Raw genomic sequence first — 22312 nt, 5'->3', positions numbered from 1 at the left:
GGCTCGAGCTCGGACCGTCTGGCTTTAGTATTCAAACCATGTCGCCAAATCTCAAACTTTTCCCTGCAATCATGTGACACGCACTCCCAGAATCTATTTGATAACCTGCCACGAGTAGGTGTTCCCTGCTTTGTCTTTGAAAAGTGATTGAAATTCCTTACACCTACACCCACTCATCCACCTATACCACCGCCGCCGCCGCCGCTGAGGCACACAACAAACCTTACAGTGAAGCAAACCTCGAGGGATGTGTTTCCACCGGAGATGTGTAAAAATGTAAAAAGACTGTGTGGTCTAATACGTTGAAGCCACAGCTAACTGAATGAGAACAGGGAGGTAGCGTCGAGCTGATTGTTTTTTGAGAGGCCTAAAATTCAAATCGTGTCACAGATTTTCAGTTTAAGTAGGAAGGGATTAGCAAAAGTGATTCCGCATGCATTTTTTGCGAAATGCAAATTCCAGATGAGACAGAATTATTAATCACATAAGTGTATTTGTGCTTCTGTTTCGTTTAATGGAGTTCACGAACAAGCATCGAGGGTGAGGCGGTGATTCAATTGGCCTTCAACAAAAATACAAACATGGAGTTTTCCAATAAAGCACAGAGAACAAAGTGGAGCGCTGCGTGTCACAGCGTTTTCTGACTTCTCCCATTCATGCTGGACGAGAGCAAATCTCTCGCCCTGTTTGGAAAACTGATGAGACCAACAGTAAGTGATATGTGGTTTCTCACACTTGCGTTATGGCTTTACATTTTCAGATTTACCACCACAGAGCTGCAGCTTAATTCTGCTCTCCCTGAAGACTTCACTGACATTTTCCAAGGTCTTGCTTTCAAGCCCTGCCTTGATTAGTGAAGCAGGTTTTAAGAGGAACTAATCCCTTTGCCTGGAATTTCCTTCCTTTTTTTTTTTTTTTCTTAAATAAACCAGTCAGCAAACAGGGGATCTAGTCAGCAATAACACACGGTAACGGGAACAGGAATGATGTGCTGCTGAAGCTGAAGTGACGGCTGCGTCGAGCAGAGAACAGGATGCTGATGCTCGCTGGTAACTGATCATTACGAGTGCAAAAGCAATGTCACCCTAGATTTTGCTCTGTTCATTAGTGTCACTTCAAAGAATAATACTGCTTTTGCCGTTTCACTTGAAAATCGTCTAGAGACTGTTGTTAGCTATGCGCCTTAGCTGTGACAGATTACTGTAGGCGAAGAACATTTGTGGAATACATAAATCTTTCTTGTACCGATTAAAAATATGTGTCAAACCTCTACTCCCACTTGAAATCATGACCCACCATTTCATAAAACTTGACATTGTAAGGTCTATAGAAGTCCCGCAGCTGATCGATGGCGTCTCTGTCTATCTGGACGTGAGTTCTGCCCTTGGACTTGCCCAGGCAGCGAGGCGAGCCGCTGCTCTCCGGCTTCTTAAGGCAAGGGAAGCCCTTGGTGCGGTTAAAGTAGAAGTGTTTGTCGGTGACAATTCGCTTTAACCCAAGGAAGTCTTGCACCCGAGCCAACTCCCCTGCCGGGTCGGTGATGAGACGCTCCCCGCTCACAAAGTGGATCTGAGCCAGGGGGAAGTAGCGGAGCCAGTTCTCCAGGTGCAGGACGTACAGGCCGATCCGAATGGCGTTCCAGGACGTGTCCACAATGCCCAGGCTCTGGTTTCTGAATGCCAGCTCCTGGAAGCTGGGCAGGTCGGGGGTCTTGGTTAAAGTCTGAGTGTAGTCGGATATTGCACGAGTGACGGGGTCCCGCACCACCACGATGAGCTTGGTGTCCCTCGACATGGCAGAGATCCTGTGCGGCGTCTCTTTAGTCACGAAGTAGCTCGGTGTCTTCTCCATCGTGATTTGGCTTTCAAGAGTCCTTGGCATTAAACCTCTGAATGAAAGATGAAAACAGAAAGTGAGAGTTCCAGTTAAATAAAGGTTTCTCATTTGCATTCACATTGCTTTGAATATTTTTTCTTTTAATTTCTGTGCTGTTTTTGAACCGCTTACATTACCACAAAGGCTAACAGCCTCAGACACAGAGGACACGGCGTCCTTGCATTCACTCCGTCAAAAGCAAAAAAAAAGTGTATATTTCATGGATATTTAGGGCAGGATTACACAAGTGAGTTTCAAAGGCACAAAAACCAGCCGAACTGAGAAGCTCCAGTTTGGCCATGAACCCAGTTTCTCCATGTAAATGATAATAGGAGCTCTGACGCAAAGTCACAGTAGTCTGTTGTCACAGGAGACTTGTCTGGCGGACAGCGCTCCGGTGCATCAGCCCAGCATGGTTCAAGAGTAATAAATCACCATCAATGCAAACAGAACACATATAGAGGAGTGACTCTGTTCGGTTACTTCTGGGTCCTCAAACTGGGTCACTGTAGTCTTTGAAAGAAATGACTTTAACAGGTTCGGCTTCAGGAAGTGAAAGTTTGAGGACACAGTGTTTAAACGGGGCCGCGATTAGCGATTATTTTCATAATCGATTAATCTGGACATCTTTTCAATTAATTGTGTTAAGACGAGGCATCTATGCAGGACTGAAACTGTCAGAATGAATAAACTACATTGAACCAGGCTGCCTTCTTCTAGGCTGGAGATCCATGGTGATCCTGGCCAGCGGCCACCGGTGTGGGAGCAAGGCATGTCTAGTTGATCTAGGCACATTTATTTTTAATATTATTTTTGGTGCATTTAATGGAATATTAATTTATTTATTGAGCCTTTTATTTATTTATTTGTTAATGTCTGTCCTCCATAGGGCAGCATGGCATCACCAAATGCTGTATGAATAACATGCACGTCTTCAGTCAGTTTACAGGTTACAACAAGGCATTTTCTACTTTTTCTGCACGTATGTCATGAAGTAAATATGACAGGGACTTATCAGGGACTTTATATATCAATTATCAAAATAGTTGGAGTACTAATAGCATCTTTCAAATTGTGTAAAAACCTGATGAAGACATGCCATGTGTTACCTCCAGGTGTTACCTCCTGTTGTGTTTCCTCATCTGCTCTGTTCATACATGTAAAGAGGCTGCACTGCTGACGGTTCAGTCGTGTACACACAAAAAGACATCCCTTTTTCACAATCAAGTAAGTTTTACTGTATGTTAACTTTTGGCATCGTGCACCTGGAATGCTTTGATTTGATACGACACTGTACTGCAGTATAAAGTCGATTGAAACAGCTGGATAATGAGCACTGGAGCGTCAAAATGGACACAGCCCATTTAACAGAGTACAGATGAATTTCCTGTGCCTCATTCTTGAAAGGCTTGTTGTACCAAAAACAAGCTGTGAAGTAACTTTGTTTTCCACGGCCCACCGTGCTCTGCACTGTAGCCTTGAGCACGGCATCCGACTCGTTTCATTATCGCATTTCTCCTCATTCGCTTCTCGCCAGTCGAGCCTCTTTATTTATTCTTTTGTTTCAATATTAATGTGATAAAACACAAACATGCACACAGCCTCGGCATTGAGAACGCATCTCTAACTATTCCAAAAATGTGGCCTCTATTGACGAGCTGTTTCCGGGGAGCAACTGTTTGTTTTGAGCGGCGCTCATAAGTCAGCGCGTTGGCATGTGACCTTTCCTCGACGGCTCGGACAGCTGACAATCAAACCGCGGTAATGGGCGAGGGTTCACATCTGGATCACATCTCTGAGACACATCTCGGAGATAAAAGGGCTTCGGCTGCCAACCGTCCTGAAGACTGCCAATTAGTGGAGATACTTTCACTCCATAATTATTTCATAATACCACTGATACTTGGCCCTCCTGCAGGCCACTTGACAGCCAATCATTAACGTGGGATGTATTTGGGAGTTGATCTGTGTGATTGTGTGCATATGTGGATATTTTGTGACTAAACCAGAACATATTAGCTCCAAATCTGTCATTAAGGAGTTTAAATAATGATGTGGGTGTTTCACGTATGGAATATTTACATTATATATGACCACACTAAGTTAAAGGTGCTTCATGTAACATTTAAGCAATCATGTAATCATTTACCATGACCCTCAATGTGAGATGTTAGTTCAGCCGTCGTATACAAACAAGGCATCAGCTCAGAGGCCTGCCAGCTACAGCAGGCCTGCTCACTGCAGTTTACACTGTTCGCCTCGAGAGGTTGGATTTTATGAGAAATCTGATGAATTGCTCCACAGTACATCAAAAAAAAAAAGGTGGCCACTGTTCTGCCGATGTAAACAGAACTCAGTCCTCCAAAGTTTCCAGCAATAAGAATGTGAAATGAGTCGAGAGACTGCGGAAAAACACGTCCGGCATGTTTACCCGCCTCAGAACATAATCTATACAGAAAGGCAGCGAGGGGAGAGAGGGAGAGAGGGAGGGAGGGAGGGACAGAATCAGATTTTCTGACAGCGAGTGGCTGATTTAGTGTGAAAAGCGGTTTTAATTTTCAGACACTTGTGCTGATATAACTGGCAGGAGACAGGGGCCGCCATTTGTCTCAGCTTTCGCCTTTCATCGAATTATTCATTTCTTATTTGTATTTTTTTCTTTGGAAAATTCCATCACTGCAGAATTTAAATAGGTGTTATGTCAGGGACCGTCCTTCGCAAGAATAGAAATGCCATTCTATACCGACTAGGCATGGGAATATATGAAGATCTTCATGTCACGAAGGATAATCATCTAAATACTCTTAAAGATGCAGTATGGAAGAATTTTAGTTTAAAACATCCAAATTACGTCAAGTTATCAGGATGATGTGGGAAAAAAGTTACAGCTTTGACGTTACGTCAATGCGTCCAGGTAATGTGTTGCAGAGATGGCTACTGAAGTTAGCATGCTAACCAGGTAGCCCCAGGCCTGAAAACGTCTTTCTCCTGTGCAAGTGGTGTACGCGCCAACGCTCCGCCTAGCTGCACAACTAACTGAGCTAACAAGCTAACAGTAGCTACAGTCATAAAGAGAATCCAGTTAGCAGCAGTGGGCTTCTCTGGTGATGTGCTGCCCCTATTTGTATGCACGAGTATGAGTTTAACAGGTGGCCAACTCTTACATAATGCACCTTTTTTAATAAGGTCACAGGTCTGCATTAGGCTGCACAAATAAAGAATAAATACATGGTGACAACATCATCTCCCTGTCCACTGGTGCACTCAGGGGGGCCTTTTTATTTCTTTCGCCCCTGTCCCTCAAACATCCTGAGTCCACCACTGTCCCTGTCGTTCTATTTCATACACTCTGCTATAACACACCAATTCTCCAATTTAACTTGTGTCTGTGGGGGATACAATACAATGTGCAAGCTGTGCTTTCTGCCATACAGTCGCTACAGGCTTAGGCAAGTCAAAATAAATGAGGAGACCAATATAGAGCTGTGCGTCAGCGAGCTATACAGCTTTTTCAAGTCATTTACAGTATGTGAGGATATTCATGATTATCCTGATAATGAAAATTCACCAGGATCAGATTATTGTGAGTGATACTGACAGCAGCACATAAAAACTAGAGAGAATAAAAGTCCAGTTGACTGTACTGTCCAAATATCTGGCATCATCTTTTAGATTACGGAGCAAAATAGTCATATAATATGTAATGAATGGCACATCTTCCATGATTTAATATCATTATCATTGAGTAAGGCTGAAGAGGACAGGCCTACAGGCATTTTAGGATGATACAAGCACAGCTGACCATCAGCCTTAAATGTCCAGAGAGACTCCCTGCAGTCTTTGAGGGACCTCAGCCAAAAGGCGACATTTTAACTAATTAAGGCTGCTCATTAGTCATCCCTCATACAGAACTGCAAAACTGTTGGAACAATGTAGGAAAATGTACAACTCATCACATGAGCAGCCTCACTCTCTTAATTCTCTGCACTGAACTTGATTAAACTGTAATCCAATTTGAGATCAGATCCCATGGCCTCGCACCTGCGCAGGTGAGACGTGCCCTTACCTGTACCACTCCAGCCCTCTGTCATAGTTCCTGTCGAAGAAGTGCGTCTCCGTGCCGGCCGCTCGCACGTCGGGATGAATCCTTATGAACTCCAGCACGGCTCTGGTCCCTCCTTTCTTCACACCGACTATGATGGCGTTCGGCAACTTTTTATTCCCAAACTTTAGATTGCTCATGGGAGGACTGGGCGTGTCGTTCCTGACGATGTGGAGGGTCGCAGGGGGTCTCTGGTCGCCCCTCAGCCGAGATGCCTCAACGCTGCTCGGCTGCAAGACGCACGACAGGGACTTCTGGATGCGCCTGTTGGCTCCATCGGCCGGGGCGCGCTGACAGCTGGGCGTCGGATCACCTGACTTTTGCATGATGGTATCGGCAGGGAAGAGCGCGCTGTAGCACAGATATGACAGGAAAAGGGAGAGTAAGCACATGGATGTTCTTGTGAGCCGGTGTGAGAAGGAAAGAAGTCGAGTGAGGAGGAGCACGCATGCCATCTCTCCATGGATATGAACAGCGCATGATTTTCTTGAGTGATCTATAATCGCTCCGTCCTTTTTTCTGATTGTTTTAGTCGCTCAAGTGGCCCCGGGGAAGAGATCTCAACAACTTCTGCGCCTTGTCAGACGGCGGTCAACACTTCCATCACTTGGTCCTCGCAGCGTTTTGAACACAGTCCCTCTGATCTCCTCTGTTCGTGCACTGAGAAGGCGTCCTCCGCTGCGCGCCGAGTCCAACTCCTGCACGTCTCCATGGTCATCGCGCACCGCGCCGAGCTGCGCGCTCTCTGACAGCTCCAAACCCCACCGAGCGACACGGAGATATTTCAACACGGTGACGTCAGAGCATCTAAAAAAAAAAAAAAAGTATTCAGCTCTCCCCTCAGCTTCTCACTTCTCAGCCCGCTGCTGGGTCTTTCTTGGCACAACACTGACGCTATAGATGCTGCACAGTATACATTTAGGCTTACCATAATGAATGCATCCCCATGTGTGGATCTATTTCTCCCAGCCAGGATGAGGTTCAGTATAAAATTTGAATGAGTTGGCTGATGTAGGTGGCAAGGGATGAAGCAACACCTGTGATCAAAATAGACATTTATGCCAACTTCTGGCTGAAACTCACACATAAACATTCATGATTTGATCGCTTGCATGACACAGCAGCACCACCCTCGCTCCACAGGAAGCCGGGTTATCTCTCTTTGTCACTTTGTGTTCATTGACACTGTGAGACAAGTGATGGACAGGAAGATGCATATGAGGCGTGATGAGGCAGGAGGTAGAGAAACAACAACGGCAACAACAAAAAGAGAGGGGGAGTAAAAAAGCATCCGTGTTCCTTATAAGCACAAGTTTCCGCTTTTCTGTTATGATCTCAGGTTGAATTTCTGGATATTGAACTTAAAGGTGCAGTATGTAAGAATTGGCCACCTTTAAAGGAGCAGCATATCTCCAGAGTGACTGCTGCTAACTGTATCCTTTTTATACATCCATGCTACTGTTAGTAGCTGTTGTTAGCTCAGTTAGCCATGCAGCTAGCCCAACTGCCAGGGCAGTGTTGGTGTTTACACCGCTAACACAGGAGCTTTGGACAGCTCAGAGAAAAAGCTTTTCAGGCTCGAGGCTAGCTGGTTAGCATGCTAATATCGGTAGATATCTCCTCTTTACAATATATAGACGTCTTTGACATAACGTCAGTTCATTCTTCACATTCTGTTGATAATTAAAGTTAAGTTTGAATGTTTTGAACTACAATTTTTACGTATTACACCTTTTTAAAGGAGCACTGTGTAGTTTTGGAAACAGAATTAAAAATTCAAACAATATTAATGAGGTAAAAATACAAACTCAGAAATATTTATTTTCTCCATAACTGAATAAACAAGCTGTTATCAGAGGAAAATAAGGTCCCAGAACACTGTTTGAAGCTAGACAGGTGGCAGGGTCCGCCACATATCAACAAAGTAACAGTATGAAACTGTGTTATCCTTTTAAGGTCAGTTTGTTTATTCAGTCATGAAAACAAAGATAGTTTGTTTATTTAGTTTGTTTTGGCATAAAAAAAACAGCCAGTGAATCTTCTCTACAGTTTAAAAACTACATAATGCACGTTTAAAAGTCAGGTTTTAGTTCACGGTGTGTCCGTTCTGGTGTTCATGTTCTATCAACTAGCTGTCAGTTGAATCAGTGCTTCAAATCAGTGCTCAGTGCTCAGAAAGATACATTTGTACATAATAAATTTAAGAAGAAAATATCATTTATTTAAGTTTAAAATGTGAACATTTATAATTCAGCGTCTATAACTCAGTGAACTCCATCTGACTGCTGATGAAGAGGTGTAATAAAAGACCTTGTGCCGAGATTAGTTTCTCAGTTTCTGTTCAAAAATTCAATTTTCCAAAAAAAAGAAGCTTTGAACCTCCGAATAGGAAAGTTGATGCTCCACTGACAGCTAATACTTCATACTAATACTGAAATGAGTAGTTGATTCGAGCAAAAGAAAAACAATCTGTGACTGTTTTGATAATGAAAAGGCTGATTCCATGGTGTTCGCAGTCTTCTTTGTCTAATCTGCATATCTTTGGATTTTTTGGCATTTTTTACTTTTTTATGACTTTTTATCTCCCAAACACGAAAACTTGTTAGTTACAGCCCTGATACGTGACATCAACACATCCTTTTGAATAAGTATTATCAATTATTTTGGTCATATATTTGAGTAATTGCAATAATTCATAGCTTTAAACCGCAGTCATTTATTTATAATCGTTTATGTATTCTTTCAGAATTGCACGACAAAAACTACTGTTTTCACTTGATTTCCTTTCATGACTTGAAAAAAGTGCCATTGATCCTAAAAGGATTTGCTGGTGACAGTAACAAACATTGTGCCCACATGTGTTCATGTCAGTGTCCCTCAAATAGATTAAGTTACTTTGATGAAGGTTTTGTTTGACGAGCAAATATTTTCACCATAACGTTATACATTTTTATTGTCAATCTAGAGTTTGAAGGTAAATATAACAAAAATCTGAACAGAACTGTCAGATTTATTGGAGGCGCCCATCTTAGACACCAGAGTGGCAATGTTATTAACACCTTAATTGAGGAACGTGCAACGTATACACACAGTATCAGCCTTTGTCTTATAGCTAGATTTTCATTCCTCAAGTCAGGGTTTTAAGATCAGGTGATGAAGCAGGACCCTCTTCATCATGTCCGCTGATACTGAGCTTTAGTATCAATCCACGTAGAATGCACACAGCCCATAATCAGAAACTGTGCCCTTTAATCGAGCCCTCGGGACTTCTGTAAGGTTGTGATGTCACAACTGTACAGTCACCGCCCCCAGTGATGCTCCCAGCACAGACATAGACCATCTTCACACGACAGACATTTTCCTCAGGGTGGGAAGCTCGAATTATGAGATATTATTATTATTTGGGGATGTAATGGTGCTGTGTTCAAGGTTGCAAGTCACAAACGCGGGGAATTTGACAAATTGTTATCATTTCACCACTTCTTAATTGATCATCAACAGAAAAGATGGTGGATCGTGAAAATGTTGAGGTAAATTTGGCCTTATTTCAAGGTAAAACAAGGAAGTGGTTGAATGCCAACGTTAGCTTAGGGGTTATCAAATATGTTGTTTTACCTTGAAATATGGCCCAATGTCTCCCCAGATTTTCCAGTTCATCTTTATCGTTGCTGATCAATCAGGAAGTGGTGAAATGATAACAGTTTGTCAAATACAATGTGCATCCTACCACCCTGATTGTGATGTCAGAGGAAAATGGCTGCTGTGTGAGTAGGATCTATGCTTGCAAAAACACCAGCAGAGCAGTGCATGCTCAGGCCTGTGAGAGCTGACCAATCAGAACAGACTGGGCTTTTCTTGAAAGTGGCCTTAAAGCGACAGGCTCTAAACAGAGCATTCACACAGAGGCTGAATAGAGGTGCTGCAGCAATGGACAGCACAAGAAAAATAATGTGTTTTTTGAACAATAAAGGATGTATGAATCTGAAAATGAACATAATATGGGACCTTTGAATTAACACAAACCAGTGGTGAGGTAAAGCAGTAAGTTTAAGGTCAAGGGGTTCGGGGTAGCAGTTTTCCAGTTTGTGATCCAGCCCTGAACTCAAGCCTGTGTTCTGTTGCAGCCTCAAACCAGTAATCATGCCCCTGCTCTTATTTGGCATCACTCCCATCTTAGCAGTGGAAGTGTCGGGGTGTTGTGTGTGAGCAGAGTGCGCGGGGCGGGTCATCCCTCTTAGTTTCCCGATGACTGATACAAATGCAGACAAGCCCGAGGAGGAAACAGGAGAGGATAAAAACTCCCAGGACTGCAGAGACGCATGGGGAGGAGTCGAGGTGTCACACAGTGGTGCTCCCGCGGGTGTCTGCGCCCAATCTCAGAGGCCTCTGATTAAAGAATGATTTATAGGGGCTGGTCGGAGAGGCCCGCTCAGCAATCTGTCTAGTGAATGAGATTTTTCCTCAAGAAGAGGGCGGGTAAATCAAACCTCGGGTGCGAGGAAGGCTGCAAAGCTCGGCGACAGGACTCAGTGATTAAATGTTATAATCACCTCTGCTGAGTGTGTGGCTTGTTTCCGACGCTTGTTTTTTATTGGCAATGCTGGAGCCTCAGATCAGTTTACCCTTGGTTTAATTTACAGAACATATGTCTTGTTTAAGGTCACGGCAGAATAGAGAGTAATCCTCCTTAGACTGATGAAGTATGACAGAAAAACAATGTGGAACCATTTATTTCAATGTCATTTTATACAGTAGAAAAGATCTTACAGGAAAGGACACATGTAGCCTGTAGAAGAGAATTAAAAAACAGCCAGTTGTTAAACTTTAAAGGGAACAGCGCAGCCTTTATGTTGAGAACTAGAAGCAAAATTCAGTTTGGAGAGAAGCTGGTTTTAGCATAAATTTGCACCAAGCGATTATTAGATTCCTGTAAGCTCAGCTATGACAGGACACGATGTAAGCTTTATGGAAAACAAACCACACGTCTGTGAAAGCTGTTTGTCTTAATAGTGTTGTTCCTCTTTTGGAGATGACTGAATAAAGGCCATACATCGTGTGCCGACTGACCACTCCATCAGCAGCCGTGCTCATTTATCAGGGGGCGAGCGAAGCCTGAGGGGGAGATGTCAGCTCGTCCTGACTCTGATCAGACGCCGAGGGCAGATACAGATGATCAACTTTACATCACAGATGGATGAGGGATCACTCGCACGGATACAGTTCACACCCCCCTGTGAGACGGTGCACACACCGACTTGTTTTGCTTGGTGACGAACAGTCAATCACAGGGATGGTTGTGGGTCAGAACGTCAATTAACAGTTTTTTAATATGAATGTAGCTGGAACGAGACTCCATTGACTGATATTTCAAACTAAACAAACAAGCACTCATACTTTCATACTGTTTCACTTTGTTTAGCTATATGTGGCGGACCCTGCCACCTTTCTAGCTTCAAACAGTGTTCTGGGGACCTTAATTTCCTCTGAGAACAGCTTGTTTATTCAGTTATGGAGATAATTAATATTTCTGAGTTTGTGTTATTACCTCATTAATATTGTAAATATTAAAATTCTGAGCTTGAATTTCTTCTCCAAAACTACATAGTGCAGAACCTAGCATCTGTAGCTGAACTAGTGACAATGAAATGAAAACCGACCCTGTAACAATCTCAAGAGAAAAGTAGAATCAGAATACGGTTGTAATGATTTAGTCAACTCCAAAACCTCCAACATACAAATAAATCCTGAACAGATTTCAGTCAGACACCTTAACTATCAGATTTCTTTCTTTAATAGCACTGATGAATAAAATGAGACACAAACTGCCTCAATAAGTTAACTCCTCAGTAAGGAAAGTCGCTATTGGCTGTCCTAAAAGTCACTAAATGACGTCATTACCTAATTTGCACAACTGGCCATGTGCATTTAATTGTAATGGACGCTGTAGGAGAGAGGAATAACGTCGTGGGAGAGATAAAAAACACCCTTAATATGTTTAGAACTACAAATGAACTTATTTTAGCGCAGTGATTTATTTTGGACACAAAAAACTTTACATTTACATCCGGGCCGGACTGTGACCCGGGGTGGGACCAGCCGGCGGCGGCTCCGCGCATGCGCGACTCGCAGTCTGGACGAGAAGAGGTGAAGTTCTGCTCTGACTGCAGCTGGGAAGCGCTGTTGAGCGAGGACTGGGCCGCCTGTGAGTGCCTTGGGACGGGCCCACGGCAGCACCCGCTGCTCGTTGAACGATACGTGCTTTCACATAAGTCTCCACAAGTCTCCAAATACACCAGAAAAAATTCGCGAGATTTGTCGCTAGTCCCTTTTTTGAAAAAGAGTCGCTAGAGGGCTCTGAAAACTCGCTAAATATAGCGACAAAGTCGCTAAGTTGGCAACAAAAGCTACTTTTAGATCCAGCAGAAATATACAGGGCTTCTCTGCAGGCCTGTTTACACCTCTGCATGCTTAATAACGTCACAATACTGCCACCTGCTGGTCAGATGATGGCAGTGCACCCACAGCGCGTCATCATATGTGTTATCTGATGTGAAAGCGAAAGCGGTGAAGGACTAAACTAAACTCTGCTCTTCCTTTTACACTCCAGAGGACAATTCCACTATCAAACGGCCCAAACAGTAAGTAAGCTCAAACTATCAAATGTATTACTCCTGCAGAGTAAGAGGAAAGATGTAGAGCTACACAAAGAAGTATCATGTGGGGCTTTGGTGGAAGAAATGTTCAGTGCGTTTACTAAAGTAACAGCAGGCCTGCCTATAATACAGCATAGCAGTAGGCTACTTCATTACAAGTCAAAGTACAAAAAGTGTTAGAAGTAAAATGTACTTAAAGTATAAAGAGTGAGAGGGAGAGATAGTTTGAATTACTGTATTTACTGTGGTGGAATAAATAACTCTACTTAAGTACAGTTTTGAGGTGTTTGTACTTTACTTGAGTATTTCCACTTTCTACCACACCCTGCTTCCACTCCTCTACATTCTGGAGACAACGATTCTACTTTTACTTTTGTCTGATAATCATAAAAATGCTGAATAAAGAGCCAATAAATCATCCAGGTTGAATATTGGTCAACCCATAATATAAACTATATACATACTAATATTGAAGTACATTTAATTTAAGACAATTACTTTTGATACATTTAATATCAGATACTTCTAAGACTTCTACTCAAGGACTATTCATATGGGGGCGTCTCATAGCTCACCTGGTGGAGCATGTACCGAGGCTGGGTCCTTAATGCAGGGGCCCCACTGATTCCAGCTGCATGTCATGCAACCTCTCCCCCCTGTTTCCTGTCTGTCTTTGACTGTCACTATCAAATAAAGGTCAATTATAACAACAACAACAACAACAACAACAACAACAAAGTACTATTCATTTAGGTGATTTTTACTTTTAGTATAAATTACTTGGGGCAGGATTTGTGAAAAAATAAACGTGCATTTTAAGTTTTTTAATGCTAATGAATGATGAAGCGTTCAAAACCAAAAATAATAAGCCCACCCACATATCTCTCCATTGCCTTGAACAGGCTGTGTGCTGCATAATGTACTGCAATTCGGCCCGAATTTCCCGCGCAGTCTTGCAGACGTGACGTCAGATGACGCTGAATGCGCGTCCTTGGATGCAGGAAGAAGACAAGTGCGATGGACCCAAACTAGTGTTTGGGTAGTAATGGATTCTGCTACGGCCAACAAACAACCCACCACCACACAAAGTCCACTAAAAAGTCATACTAAGAAGAAAACAAAGGTTTTATCAGCAGCACGTTGTGAGTCGAAAACGAAATTATGACCAAAGCTGGGCTGGCACCTGAATACACATCGGATACGCGTTCGGCTCATGGAGGCAGCTTCAACTTGAATTGGGACTGAAAACAGATGCTGATTTGAAAATCATATGAGATAACCAAGGACTCGGAGTGACCTAACATGCAAAGTAGCGTTAGCTGCAAACATGTAACTTAGTCCACCACTGTGTAACACTGAATAGTTACAGACTGCGCATTTTCCACGGTCCTTTAGTCTGAAATCGAATAGGGACCGAAAGCCCAACCTGTTATCCGGGAGGTGATGTTAGCAGCTGGCTGTAGCCACAGGCTAATGGTTTGTCTGTGTCTGTGTAGTAGCCAGCTTGGCTGATGGCTGCAGTTACCCTAACGGCCGCAACGGCCGTCGTGTCACTATTGAGTCTTATTTCTTGATCCTGCCCCAAGTTCCTTTAAATGTAGCAATGCATTGTAAAACATGAAACTAGTGACTACAGCTGTCAGATAGATATAGTGGAGTAAAATGAACATTTCCCCCTGCACAGTAGAATAAAGTAGCATTAAGTACAACACATTCATGGAAAATGTGATGACAATGCAAACAATAAAATTGAATACCTTGTGTGTAAATGTTGGCTTCACCTGCTCGATGTTTGGGGTTCTCAAAGAAGCTACTGCTGTGTGTCATAATAACAATATTACTTGCAAAGTCTCCTCTTCGGGAATTGAGAATGCAAACCTTCCCTTTACCACAAACTGGGATTGCACCGTAATATTAATTGAGGAAAAATCATCGAAAGTATCAGAGATAAAATTATGTTTAGTTTGTATTTTAAACAGTAAATAAAACTTACATTTGACTTTTACTTCTTTCTTTTTCAGGAAAAAATGAAGAAAAAAATTTACGCATACATAGCCGGAAACACTTTGGACGCCCATGTGAAGTTTCTTAAAAAGCTCAAAAAAAGAGGTGCAAAGCAAGTCGATTCACTCGGAGAGAGTGATGCCACTATTGTCTTCTGTCCTATCGTAAGTCGTTTTGAGACTGACGTTAATTCAGCAGTATCCAGCGCCGAAGGTAAACATGCAGAAACCCCATTAGACGTAAAAATCCTGTAATGTTTTGTCTTTTGGATGCAAACTTTGACCTGTGTTTTCTGTCTGTGTCAAAGAATTGGGATGTAAGGAGGTGATTCTGGTGGCGATGCATCACACCTTCAACAAAGACTACCCTTTACCAAACCAAAGAGGACTGAACAACCCCGCCATCACACTCATGGTGGACTGTCTGTTCTTTGAGACCAAGGGACTTTTGTCTTGTGAGTGCAATAAAAAGGCAGTCAAGACGATCTGTAAACAGGTAATCAAACCTTCCTCTGTGATGTTGTAGTGTATTAGTATATGGTAAGTACTGCAGTCAGTGTGACATGATCATGTTTATTGATGCTTGCCTTTAGCTTCAAGGTCACAAATAAGACCAACCAGGAGTCGTGTTTAGAACGTGGTGTAATGGGGGACGTCAGCCTCTGGTGGCCAAAATGAGTATTACAAAAACAGACACATCCTGAAAAAACAACAACAAAAAAACGTTTTCACAGATGAAAAAAATGGAAACATGATCCTGGCAAAACTTTTTCCATCTTTTCCTCAACCTGTTTTTTCTAACTTGCCTCTCAGGACTTCCATAACTAATAAAATACTGTTATTACATTTTTAGCCAGTTTCTTCATAAATGAGGGAGATATTTGTGTCATACTTTGTGTTTCTAGATGTGTTTACTGTCTTAGATTTATTTGTTTCTTTCTTTTTTGCAGTTGGGTCTTCCAAAGCGTCTCAAGGTCCTAAGTTTGGGGAAATGAAAGAACAAGTCAAATCCAAGGAATTAAGAGGGAAACTACAGCAGAATTGAATCAAATGAAGGAAATTGCTAAAGTAAAAGCAGATCAAAGAGACAGAGAGAACGAAGAGAAGCCAGCTCGACATTCACAGTCTTGACTAACCATGGTGTAAAATAACAAAGTACATTTTCCTCCAGGACTATACTCAAGTACCATTTTGATGTACTTTTACTGTACTTGAACATTTCCATTTTCTGTCACTTGATACTTCATTTTACTTTACTTTTGTTACTTTAAGTGTATATTGATGTTTTTACTTGTAACAGAGTATTTCTGCACTGTAGTATTGTACTTAAGTACACAATTGGAGTACTTCCTCCTCTGATGCTCTTTAACTGCTCTCTATTTCAACTATGAATGTGATTGCTCAGTGTTTTATTTTATTGTCATGATGGTCAAACAACTATGTGCTGCTCTGTTGTTATAACATATGAGACATTGTTCTGCTTCATTCCATGTAATCTCACTTGTATCTCAAATTAACATATAAGCTTATCAGAGTACCTTGTAAATGCCTGAATAAAGCAGTTGATACACACTGGACTCATTTCTTAGCTAGATTGGCTTTACAGCAACACCCTCCCCCTGATGTTGTCAGTAAGACAGAGGTGGAGAAGCAAAGTCCATCCCCTGCAGTTACATTGATCCCGCGCTCATTCATCTGACTCTTCCTCTGCTGTTCACTGTGAAACGCTTGGAGCTGTGTGTAGGTTATTAGTACCAATGTCCTGCACGTGTTGTGATGGATGGTATAAGCTGCTGTTAGTGCATTAAAAAAAAGAGACGAGGGTTAACAAGACTCCAAAAGAGTCATTTTTGATCAAAACAGGTGCTATATAAATAAAGTTTATTATTATCATATAACCATGATAATAGTCTTGTGAGGTTGGACTTACTGTGACACTTTATAATAAGGGACACATTAACCATTAATTAGTTGCTTATTAGCATTAATATTAGTAACATATTGGCTCTTCATTAGTCATTATAAAGCGCTAATTAACGTCTTATTCTGCATGGTGAAATTCTACAACTACAAGGCCATTAAGTTAGAGTTTTCCCTCAATAACCTAAAGCTAACTTCCCGTCCATTGTCCAGTTAGCAGTCACTTACATCCTCTCACCACATGAAAGCAGAACGCTGATCGCCAGACAGAGCAGCAAACAGGAGGATCCTGCTTTCCTCAAGCAGACAGGACGGCCCCTTTCTGGAGTTCTCTGTCCTGATTGGATAAAGTGGGCAGGGATACCAGAAACTGTCTTTACTCTTTCACTTCATGAGAAGGGGGAGGAGAGACACGGGTCACTGACCAAACACTCTATAACAGTGATTACTGTTGGAATGAAATAATATATGCGTCTGAATATACACACTGTATGAACTTTAACAACTATTGTACCCTTTGATTTAAAGCAACATTATGTAGAAATTTATTTTTTGTGCGATTTGGTGCCCCCCACAGTTTCTGACTGCAACACCACTGTTGTAAACACACATCTCAGGTCTGTAACAATTTGTCAGATGTAATGTGGGTGCTGACTACAAACAAAACTCATTACATCATGACAATGTTGAAATCTTGTGTGTTGAAGCAAACATGTATGTAACACTGTGATCCTCCCCTCACATCACATCACTGAAGGTACACAGTACAAGAGATAGGGGGGAAGAGACATCATTCACTCTATCACAAGACACTGTGACATCAAAATGATTATGAAGCTGTTATTTTAAGGTGAAAAAAGTAACATAATGTTGCTTTAATTCCTAGCGTGCGCATGCTTTCATGTCCACAGTGACAATGTTGACATCATATTTCATGGCTGTCTGCCTTCTTGCCTTGTGCAGCAGCGACTTTGCTGCCTTCACTTCCCCTCCTGCTCCTCCATTTCATTGAGGGTACTTTAATGATGAAGTTGTGTGCTTGAATAAGAATGCTTTGCTGAAGTGTGCAAATTCTGCTGAGGCAGCAGCTTGGCTCAGTGTTGGACACTGATTCCCCTGGGATGTTCTGTAAATCGTATGCTGATCTGTATGATGCTCTGACTCTTTGTCTTGCTGACTTTGTTGATTCTTCTGAGGCTGGAATAGTAAATCTTCAAGGGGTGAAGCTCTGTATTCTTTCCATGTTTTGACCCAGATGTTTGGCAAAGGTCTGTACTAGATTTCGTATCCTTTCTTGGCGTCTTATTCTGTGTCATTTTTCATCTTTAGCATTTGATAATTGTGAGATTGTGAGATTATGATGCCTTTCTGTAACATCAAGCCTGTGTATGGAGTCACCAGTCAGCTATCTCTGTGTTCTCTGCTGTAAATACTCTGTAATCCCAGCAGAGCTGTTCTTCCTGTGGAGCATATTGTTGCTTTTAAAGCTGCTCTTTGATAATGAGGCTTTTTAGTTTTTTTTATCTTTAGGATGTAGGGCTGAGGTTATGGAGTCTTTTCTGTTTCTGTAGTTGGTAAACACAAGCTTGGCTACACTTTAATACCGTCATCAATCTCCCTGTGTTTTTTGTTGGTCCTGCTCAGTGCATCTGCAAAACAAAATCATTGCCTTTAAATGCATTTGGAGCCGGCGCTGTTTCTACGTGAGAGCAGCGTTTGGCCTTAGATGAAACACGTTTGTTTAAGTTGCACTCCTTTTTACATGTGTCGTGTTGTTTCAGGATGAGGTTTGTTCAAGCATTTTCAGCATCAACGAGTCTCTTTAATGGTTTGACATTTTGGAAAATATAGTAAAAATATTTTCTCGAGTACATGTTAGATCTTGTTTGTTAAATCCATGACAAAACTAAAGTGATAAAATGCACATTGTTGTTTTAGGTTACGTGCCAGACCTCTTCTTGGCAAGGCATGTTCCAAAAGTACTTGGAGAGTGATCGGACGAACCATCTACGTCAAGTTCAACCAATCGGATCAACAGTAGCAGAGAACTTCCACCAGCGGAGCAAGTTGGTGAATCAGACTCTTACCATAGCCTGTCAATAAGAGCGACTTTACCATCGAGAAAAGCCTTCAAAGTTGTTCTTCGCTCCCTCGTTCTGATTTAACTGATGCTAGCAGCTTATACGCTTACCTCTTCATGAGCCACCATTGTTGTTTTCACACAAACAGTCGCTCCTCTTGCTGGTCGTCTCATCTAGACCGTGCCCGTAACCCTAACCCTAGGACGCTGATTGGTAAGACACCTGTTTGTTTGGCCACATGCGCTGCTAATTTACTGTACGGATACCAGATTAGTATCGATCCTCTCACCCAACTCTCAACAAGAAACAAAACCTTGCAAATTGTCAAACTATATCCCCAAGTTACACAAAGTACTGCTGGCTGACTGTGGAGAAGAGGTGACCTCTGCCTTTGGAGAATTCAATGTAACCTGAAGAACATCATTCTCATATAGCCTATAAATGAAAGCCCAAGTACATGCAGTGCAGCATATTTTTATATCTTATTCCCATTGGCAAGTTCAAGCCTTCCTACAGCTCGAGTGGCCAAAAGGAGCCGCCGATTTCACTTCCTCCTGTATCAAGCGTGAAATAAAGGATGAACTGTGTTGAACAGAATAAACCAGGCGACAATAATGCAGTACTTAAATCTGATGGTTTTTCAAGCCAAAAGTGTGTTGTGTATGTGACACAAAATAACATCTGGGAGGGAATTTATGTGACTGCACTTCACTCTGCTGCTCACAAGATGGCAGTTGAAGATGGCTTATTCTTTGCATTGAAGCACAGAGGCTGCTCGGTACTGTAGGCCTTCACGAGCAGCAGACTCATGAGATATTATCGACAAAGTTGATGATTCAAATTCAGAAACTTGGCTGTAAACGTACACATGGACGACAAATAAACAGAAAGTAATGAATTCCACGAGTGACATTGTGTCTGCAGCAAAACTTGTTCTGGTGCACGATAGAAAACGTGTTTATGGACTTCACTTTAAGCTACAGGAAGATGTCTGTGAAAAATAACCATTCTATCAGTATTGGTCTTCATATGACGATTTCACAGCTGTATTTTCTAAAATAACAACAAGAAGTGACAAAAGTGTTTAAGAAGAAATCATGTCAGTGTTGTTCTTACTACAGAAAATTATGTTTTTTGTTGTTCTGTTTGTTGACTTAGCTAGTTTGACATTCTTGAACGCACCCTGACCTGAAACACTAGAATACATCCTGTTTGCATCGGTGCACATACTGCAGGCCCACATCTGCATATGAACATGGACACACGCCAACATACACACACACACACACACACACTAACACACATGCCCTCGCGCTCATACGCACAAACACACTGTGTACAAACCAAAAGTGAGTGCTCACAGACAGGAAATGATGTCAGTTCTTGTCTCCAAGGAGATGGAGGCAGTTGCTAAGATACTGTGACACTAGGATTTTTCTCTCTATTTTCTCTCCCTCTCTGTCTCTCTAACACACACACGCACGCACACACAGGCGATACGCACACACACACAGGGATGTCACCACGAATAACTCGAAACTCTCCCTTGTATCTCTCTTATTCTCTTGCACAGATGGCAATGAGCACCAATCCAACTTTTTTTTTCTTTTCTTTTTTCAGTGATACTTCTAAAAATAACCATTAAAAAATATCGCTTTGTTCACAATCCCAATTGGACGCTCGGGGCCATTAGACAGATCACTAATGCCTCCTCACCCAAATCTAACATCGACGCTGCTGCTCCAAAAAATTATCCACATTCTTAATCTTTTGCTTTGAACTGCGTGCAAATTACTCCGCCACCCACTTCCAGACTGGTGAGGCCTGTAGCTAGTATCCCGAAACGATGGAAGTGATGGATGTGTATCAGCACCCCTCCAAAGCCTCTTCACAGTGTGAGCTGCACCTCTCTAGTGCTATCAGCATGCCACATATGTCTTGGCACTAGCATGTTGCTGCCAAATCCTCATCGCCCTCCCCTTCTCCTCCCCTGTGGCTCCAAACACAGCATTAAGAGTTTATGGGGTTTGGGCTGTATTGGAAATGCCATGCACTCGTCTTCTGGATAGCAGGATTAGCTCTCCTCGCTGTATTTCTACTCCAAGAGCCTTCCTGTACTGATGACACAAGCAATACAGCGATGAGTGTTTGTTCATTTACTGTGCACAAATGCATGTCCCTCTCCCTCCCTCCTCTCACTCCACACACACACACATGCTCTAGGGTGCCTGCGCGCACACACACACAAGCGTACCATACATGCATAAGGGGGGATATCAGATTCAATGTGCAATGACACAGTGAGGACATAGTGGAAAGAGGGGGGAAGGAAGGAAAGAGAGAGGAGGCACAGGGTGGGTTTGGCATGGGCGGCGTGGAATCATTTTTTAAATGGCGCGGGGGTTGGAAGGCAAAAAGATGCACGGAGAGAGGAGACGACGGCTCTGAAAGGCAGCCAGGGTCGGGCCGAGAGAGGCTGGATGTGGGCTAAGATTTCAGCATGAGTGATAGGGAATGAGGGAAGAAGGGGAAAGAGGGAAAGGAGGAATATCCTCTGCACCACTGTGTGACTGGAAATTTAATAGAGGGAGCGAGATAGAGGGAGAAAGAGAGGGAAGGAGAGAGAGGTAGATGGGTGGGAGAGAGAGGCAGAGGAGGGGGAGGGGAGAGGAAGAGAGAGGCAAAAGGCACAGAGACCTCATTGCTGTGCGGCTTTCAGCAAAAGCTAGTGGTCGTGAACAATGCTCACTACGGCATTCACAGAGAGGGAGGAGGGGAGGGAGGGAGGAGCGAGGGAGGGAGAGAGATGGAGATGGAGAGGGGGGGAGAGAGTGTATATATCTTGGGGGTCTTTCTGAAGCATAACTGGCCTTCTCTGTCCTTTGACCTTTAGTGTGAGCTGAGACAGAGCAAAGATGCACTGAGATTTATTTTCCCCCGACACACACTGCTCTTTGGTTGTGGATAGAGGCTACAGAGGGTGCTCCTCTTCTCCTGCACAAACTGAAATAGATGCTATCCACCTTGCAAAGGGGGGATAATGATGATAGGAGCTAAAGCGCTCGACACATGTGGACACACGCATGACAAAGATCAATACGGGGAGGCCACTTAGAGAGAAAGACTGACGTGTCTTCACCGGCTCAAGCATCTTTATTGGCTAATAACTTGCTGACAGTCTTTGCAATTTACTAATTAAAGCATGCACCAGCAGCAGACTGCTAAACTCTTACTTCATATGCACATTTTCAGGGTTTATATTTTGGTTTTATAATGTGAGACCTCACCGGGCTGCAGAGTGTTTGCTCTCCAAGTCTGATGCAAGTAATGAGAGCCGTGGCTTTCTTATGCACAGCTTTAAAGGTGCAATGTGTAAGGATTGGCGTCTTGTCGAATTCGCACTCACAACAAATAGGGGGCAGCATATCATTACCATATCATTACCGATAACTGCTGCTAACTGTAGCTACAATTAGCTAGTTAGCTCTCTGAGTCTGATAGCAAATAATCACAGCGGGGGCATCCTTATGCACAGCTTTGAAGGTGCAATATGTAAGGACAGGTGTCTTGTTGAATATCACTAGAATAACCACTAACTGCTGCTAACTGTGCGCTGCTGTTGGCTAGTTAACTCAGTTAGCAGTGCAGCTTGCAGTCCAGACTGGGAGCTCGGAGCAC

The 22312-nt window shown here is 42.7% G+C and overlaps 2 protein-coding genes across 2 annotated transcripts; one reads left to right on the top strand and one right to left on the bottom strand.

The window, feature by feature from the left end:
* Positions 1-491: 491 nt before the first annotated feature.
* Positions 492-6694, bottom strand: LOC311250598 (heparan sulfate glucosamine 3-O-sulfotransferase 2-like). The gene is made up of 2 exons (XM_084342424.1): positions 5942-6694; positions 492-1888 (listed from the first exon to the last, which is right to left on the bottom strand). Exons 1-2 carry the CDS (start codon positions 6430-6432, stop codon positions 1270-1272), a joined length of 1110 nt encoding a protein of 369 aa, XP_084198550.1. The 5' UTR covers positions 6433-6694; the 3' UTR covers positions 492-1269.
* Positions 6695-12439: 5745 nt separating this feature from the next.
* Positions 12440-16205, top strand: LOC311250469 (uncharacterized protein). Its single transcript, XM_084342167.1, has 4 exons — positions 12440-12615; positions 14652-14847; positions 14942-15129; positions 15584-16205. Exons 2-4 carry the CDS (start codon positions 14658-14660, stop codon positions 15626-15628), a joined length of 423 nt encoding a protein of 140 aa, XP_084198293.1. The 5' UTR covers positions 12440-12615; positions 14652-14657; the 3' UTR covers positions 15629-16205.
* The last annotated feature ends 6107 nt before the right edge of the window (positions 16206-22312 follow it).

The sequence above is a fragment of the Pagrus pagrus genome (genome assembly GCF_965226575.1).
Source record: "Pagrus pagrus genome assembly, chromosome: 21".
Classification (NCBI taxonomy): domain Eukaryota; kingdom Metazoa; phylum Chordata; class Actinopteri; order Spariformes; family Sparidae; genus Pagrus; species Pagrus pagrus.
Note: the sequence above shows the minus strand (reverse complement) of the source record. Positions and strands in the feature narration are given on the sequence as shown.